The sequence below is a fragment of the Osmerus mordax genome, chromosome 13 (genome assembly GCF_038355195.1).
Source record: "Osmerus mordax isolate fOsmMor3 chromosome 13, fOsmMor3.pri, whole genome shotgun sequence".
In the NCBI taxonomy this organism is placed as follows: Eukaryota; Metazoa; Chordata; class Actinopteri; order Osmeriformes; family Osmeridae; genus Osmerus; species Osmerus mordax.
The window spans coordinates 16,645,756-16,652,069 of NC_090062.1; the positions used below are offsets into that span (position 1 = coordinate 16,645,756).

At 45.7% G+C, this 6,314-nt stretch overlaps 1 protein-coding gene across 2 annotated transcripts; it reads right to left on the reverse strand.

The window, feature by feature from the left end:
- Positions 1 to 924: 924 nt before the first annotated feature.
- irf8 (interferon regulatory factor 8) lies at positions 925 to 6,314 on the reverse strand. 2 transcript variants are annotated; one of them, XM_067248691.1, is made up of 9 exons: positions 6,245 to 6,314; positions 5,913 to 6,086; positions 4,729 to 4,912; positions 4,295 to 4,386; positions 3,626 to 3,725; positions 3,109 to 3,156; positions 2,379 to 2,777; positions 1,888 to 2,003; positions 925 to 1,455 (listed from the first exon to the last, which is right to left on the reverse strand). In XM_067248691.1, the coding sequence occupies exons 2-9, from the start codon at positions 6,084 to 6,086 to the stop codon at positions 1,264 to 1,266; spliced, it is 1,305 nt and encodes a 434-aa protein (XP_067104792.1). In that variant the 5' UTR covers positions 6,245 to 6,314; the 3' UTR covers positions 925 to 1,263. The 2 variants fall into 2 exon arrangements, with proteins under 2 accessions (XP_067104792.1, XP_067104791.1); XM_067248690.1 differs by having other exon boundaries at positions 4,295 to 4,389.

The following is a 6,314-nucleotide window of genomic DNA, read 5'->3' on the forward strand; positions in this document are numbered from 1 at the left end:
CATGTTTGTTTCGGATAAAATGACCAAAGGGATTAGTACGTGTGTTTTGAATAAAATGACCAAAGGGGTTAGTATGTGTGTTTTGGGGTAAATGACCAAAGGGGTTAGTAGGTGTGTTTTGTATGAAATGACCAAAGGGTTTAGCAGGTGTGTTTTGGGTTAAATGACCAAAGGGGTTAGCATGTGTGTTTTGGATAAAATGACCAAAGGGGTTGGCATGTGTGTTTTGAATAAAATGACCAAAGCGGTTAGCAGGTGTGTTTTGGATAAAATGACCAAAGGGGTTGGTATGTGTGTTTTGGGGTAAATGACCAAAGGGGTTAGCATGTGTGTATTTGATGAAATGACCAAAGGGGTTAGTATGTGTGTTTTGGGTTAAATGACCAAAGGGGTTAGCAGGTGTGTTTTGGATAAAATGACCAAAGGGGTTAGCATGTGTGTTTTTGATGAAATGACCAAAGGGGTTAGCATATGTGTTTCGGATAAAATGACCAAAGGGATTTGTATGTGTGTTTTGAATAAAATGACCAAAGGGGTTAGTAGGTGTTTTTTGGGGTAAATGACCAAAGGGGTTAACATGTGTGTTTTTGATGAATTGACCAAAGGGTTTAGTATGTGTGTTTTGAATAAAATGACCAAAGGGATTAGTATGTGTGTTTTGGATAAAATGATCCAAAACCTTTCTCTGGAATCTGGGCATAGACATAACCTTATGTTTCCTTTTTTACTAACAATGGTTTCACACTTCAATTCAGTCAAGACACCCATGTATTCATGATTGACCCTTTATTATTAAGGGTCAATTTTGCAGGGTATTTTTTGCAATAACAACTTGTTTTGATAGAGTTTCTGTAGGAAGCAAGACTGCTTTTTTTGTTGGATGTTGAGTTTAGGGTATTCAAAGATATTTGAGAGACAAAGATTGATTGAAAATCTGGATTTTTATTTCCCAGTTATGAAAAGACAATGGCAATGCACAATGGTTACAAACTGTGGAACATGATTGTGGATAGTAAAACCTATCCATTATGGAGCTCAAACTATTCAGAACAATAATGCTGTTGTCTTAAGCTCTTGTACAAAACACATCAGAAGAAAAGGAAAATAGAAAAATATACATTTATTGACTGTTGTATGAAAATACTTTCTGAAGCTTTGGTGTTAGAATCACCATTTCCATCCATGAAACATATTCACTACTATTTCTGTCATCAACTAGATCCTGTCTGCCTGTCTTCCTTCCTGTCTGCCTGTCTGGTCTGCTCAGGCAGTGATGGGCATGTTTTCCCTGTAGCAGGCTGTCCTCTGGGGGGCGCTGTAGCTGCACAAGTCCTGGTAGATGCGGGCCACCTGGTCTCCTGCCAGCTCGTCAGACTCCTCCAGGGGGGGGCTGGGGTACTGGGGGCGCCGGGGGCTCACCGCCTCCACAAGCTGCTGGTAGTTCACAGCAGTGACCTGAGAGAGAGAGAGAAAGAGAGAGAGAGAGAGAGAGAGAAAGAGAGAGAGAGAGAGAGAGAGAGAGAGAGAGAGAGAGAGAGATAAATACACAGAGAGAGACACAGAGAGAGAGACACAGAGAGAGAGAGACAAAGAGAAATGTAAACCCTGTTAAATTCAAACCATCTCAAGTGTTTAGGAAATGGGATGTTGGATTTGTTTTGGTCGTCATGAAGATCCTCTACAATATTTGTTACATGACTTGTGATGGAAGACTGACAAATCAAGTTCCCTCTCCTACCAACAGTGCCTTTCTCTATCCGACTAGCCAAAAGAGAAGCGTGAGTTTCTTTATGAAAGAAAACTGCCCAATTAAGAATGGAGTTGATTTGTTGGGAAGTGTTGTTAAAACAGTTGTGCAGTGTGTAGACCCGGTGTGGGAGGCCTCACCTGCACGATGATGAGCTTGTTCCTGGCCAGGCCGAGGTCATGGAGCTCTTCTCCAAAACAGAGGGTGACGGTGGCATCTGGAGCAGGGAACTGGCCTTCCTGGTACAGGTGGAGTGCTGAGGGTGGAGTGGGGGGTGGAGGAGCGTGGAGTGGAGGAGGGTGGAGTAGGGGGTGGAGGGTGGAGGAGGGTGGTGGGGGGTGGAGGAGGGTGGGGGATGAGGGCATAGGTAGAGGTCAGCATTTTCTTTCAACAGGCATTTTAGTTTTTGTTATCGCACAAGAGGTCAGTTCATACTCCTGTGTGAAATACAATCTTGTGTCAAGGTTTGAAAGACGCAAGGAAGAAACTGTGACAGCCTCGCCGACGTTTAACGGATTGCACAAAGCGTGTGATTCCACCTGCTTAACTTAGGGATGTATCAGAACGACAGAACATTACAATCCCACACACACACACACATAGAGAAGTCTCATCAACCACGGTGTCTAACCTTCGAGGAATCTCCCGGTGTCGAAGATCTTGACCACGGCGTCTCTCTCCAGCTTGCAGGGTCCGGGGCTGTACTGGGGCCCCAGGCAGCCGCCTGCCCCGCTCCAGAACACCCGGCTCTGGCACAGCCTCTTGACGAACACGCCCTCTCGGTTGCACCGCAGCAGCAACCCTCTCTCCAGGTGGCCCAGGAGCTTGCGTGTCACCTGCCGCTGGCGTTCCGCTTCGATGAGCTCAGCAGGAGGGAAACACACGGTCTGCATGCTGCCCGGCCCGTAGGGGGCGCTGTGGGCCAGCGGAGGCAGCCCCGGACACAGCCGGCAGCCCTCGGGGTTGGAGGTCATCATGGTGTGCATGAGCTTGCCGGCGTAGTAGAAACTGATCATCAACTGGGAGAAAGCTGGGGGAGGAGGGAGGGAGGAGACAGAGAATAGGGAAGGAGGGGAAGGGGATGAATAGGGGGGAGGAGGGGATGAAGAGGGGGGAGGAGGGGGAAATTAGTTCCCATATTGTACATTATATTAATTTAAAGCTTTTTGCCAAAGCATCATACAAGACAAATACTGCAGACAGAAAGTCAAGGATCAGAACACCTAATGGAAAAGTTAATATAACCACCTGCTCTGAATTCTTATACTAGAAATACTAAATATATTCAAATCTAGAATTTCAAGTTTTAAGTCAAACCAAATACGTAGTTTATCCTGAGAGAAATGTGAGTGGAGGGGTACCTGTGCCAAAGGATCCCACAGGTGAAGACTCTGAATGCGAAGGGAAAGCTGAAAATCAGACAACACACGAGTCAACACCAGCCGGACAAACACAAACAGAAAAACACACTTGATTAAAGACACAGTCTTCGAGTGACAGCACAAAAACATTTGTCATTTCATCAAAAAAAACATCTAGCTTTTAAAGCACAACCAGAAAAAAATCCCTTTGGTCAGCAATGTGCCAAGGCATATTAGCCAATCTTTTCCTCTCAGAATTGAGGACTTCAGTAAAGAAGTCTTTTTAACCCCTGTTGCTCTGGGGTCAAGCTACAGTTATTTTTAAGACTGGGTCCAAGCTGTCACGAAGGAGGAACTGTTCTGAGAATAATCTTGACAGAGGGATCAACACAGAAAACGGATGACGACCCTCAGAGAGCATGATTTAACTGAGGCAGTGGTGAAAAGAGCTCAATGAGAGAGAGGTGTGACACACACACAGGCACACACACACACGCACACACACACGCACACTTACCACTGAGCACTCCAGTATTCCAGTACTCCAGGCCTGGCTGGATCCTACTGCCTTCCTCTTGTGGTGAGTGACTTCTTCCAAGGTAGTCTTCACTGGTGGACTGGAGGGAGAGAGAGAGAGAGAGAGAGAGAGAGAGAGAGAGAGAGAGAGAGAGAGAGAGAGAGAGAGAGAGAGAGAGAGAGAGAGAGAGAGAGAGAGAGAGAGAGAGAGAGAGAGAGAGAGAGAGAGAGAGAGAGAGAGGGAGAGATATTCAAATTATTATTATTATCATAGTAGATTATATGTTACCTGGCATTATTATAATTGTTGGTTTTTGACTGATGATAATTCAGTTCTATGATATGTTTATAATGACGTTATGACATCCCTTCATTGTGGACTGCTTTAGCTACATTGTCTAGCCTGCACCTTCATACCAATGAAGCATATTGGACTGAATAGAGAGACAGAGAGAGAGAGAGAGAGAGAATGAGAGTGAGAAAGAGAGAGAGAACCCACATCGGTCTCAGTTTAAAACAAAGACAGCAGATTTGACGAGAGGCTGTCCAGTGACAAAGAAAAAAAAAATCTTAAACCACAGAACAGTGCAGAAAGATACAAGCAGGCAGGAAGAGTGGAGAGAAGGAACTTGGGATACGACAAAAGAGACAACAAATCTAGAGGCCTTACCTCTTTGATTAGTTCCTCCAGGTCTTCTGGACTGCAGTCCATGTCCGTGATGTCACCCGAGCTAGCAGTCATGACTGAAGCTACACCTTTACCTGCTGGAGGGGACCCAGACATGAGCAGATAGCTGAAACACCAGCACTGTGCCTTAACCATGGAACCACGCAGAGAATATTACTTGTCATTTGACAAACACTAATAAATGATCAATGTTTCGAGCCCTTTTTTTTCTGGCTTCAACGACCCAACATCCTGCACCTCAGTATAGGGTAGGGTGCCAACGATGGATGTAGCTCAGTGGCAAAGCATATGACCACATATCTAGATGTACCAGGTTCAAATCCACGCACCCCCCCCCCCCCCCCACTACGCTGTCTGTCGCCTTGGATACAAATAAGTCTGTCATATTATGAAGTGGTGAGGTTGTAGAGGCTTACTCTTCTGTTCCTCCTCAGGGACGATCCGGTACACCTTGTAGGGCTCTGAAATGTCCAGCTGGGAGCGCTCTGCCACCTCCTCGAAGTCGGGACTCTTGTTCAGCGCACATCGCAGCCGGGTTTTCCATGTGGCCGGTTCAGCCTTGTCCCCCTCCTTGAACTTCCCTTTGAACACAGCCCAGGCCTTCAGGAACAGAACACACACACAGTCAGAACACAGCCCAGGCCTGCAGGAACACAACACACACACAGTCAGAACACAGCCCAGGCCTGCAGGAACACAACACACACAGTCAGAACACAGCCCAGGCCTGCAGGAACACAACACACACACAGTCAGAACACAGCCCAGGCCTGCAGGAACAGAACACACACACAGTCAGAACACAGCCCAGGCCTGCAGGAACACAACACACACAGTCAGAACACAGCCCAGGCCTGCAGGAACACAACACACACAGTCAGAACACAGCCCAGGCCTGCAGGAACACAACACACACAGTCAGAACACAGCCCAGGCCTGCAGGAACACAACACACACAGTCAGAACACAGCCCAGGCCTGCAGGAACACAACACACACAGTCCGAACGGGGGTGGGTGTGCCTCGGATGGGGGGCGTTTGACTGCTGGTTAAAAGGTTGCAGGTGCGAGTCCACCCTCACCCACCCGCGTGTTGCTTTGGATTAATAAAAATGCCTGCTAAAGTAACAAGTTGTTATTATTGCCATGATAATCGATGATGATGTTAACTTCAATAAACTGACAGATGGTAGGGCTTCATTAGATTGACATTAGAGTGTTTGATTAATGTTTTATCAACAGCAATTATGTCTTATAGGGTGGTCAGAGTGCAGCTCAAGAGATCGCATGTTCAAACATCTGCCTATGTGCTATGTTTTGGATAGTTTGCTAAATGAACACATTATTTGTTATTTTAAATGGTTGTTAAAAATATATAAAATACTGACTGATACATCAAATACAACAAATCACAGTAAATTAATTTTGCAACTCTAAATAAACAAATCGATATTTAATGGCCATTTGAAAACCTAGATTTGTTGGACAGTAAATCTAGAAAACAGCCTGCGTAGACCGAATAATACAGATGTTTTATTTCCTGACAGAGCTGCCGCTTGCGTCTCAAGACACCGATCACCGCTACCGAAAGTTTGCACCTACCTTGAAAATAGAGGCGTCTATCTCCTGGTTGTAGTCTTGTTTTCCAGCATGCTTCCAGGGGATCCGGAACATACTGCGACTGTCATCCTCCCACAAAAGTCCCGGGTACTGTCCGCTATGTATCTGTTCAACCAGCCATTGTTTTAGCCTGCGACCACCGGGGCTCATAGACATCTAGAGAGAGAAAACAATCATTTAGGTTCCGCTGTACTATGTGAAAATGGCTTACATTCTGAAAATTAGAGGCGTTAAATCTCAGGCTTCTTCCTCATTCGACAGTCAAAAACTACAAACTTTGAGATAAAGTTAAGAATTCGTTCCGTGTACGCTACCTTTGATGTTTTTGATGTGGTACGTCAGATAGCCTATAGAAGTGAACTGAATGCCTGCGCGGGCAGTCTG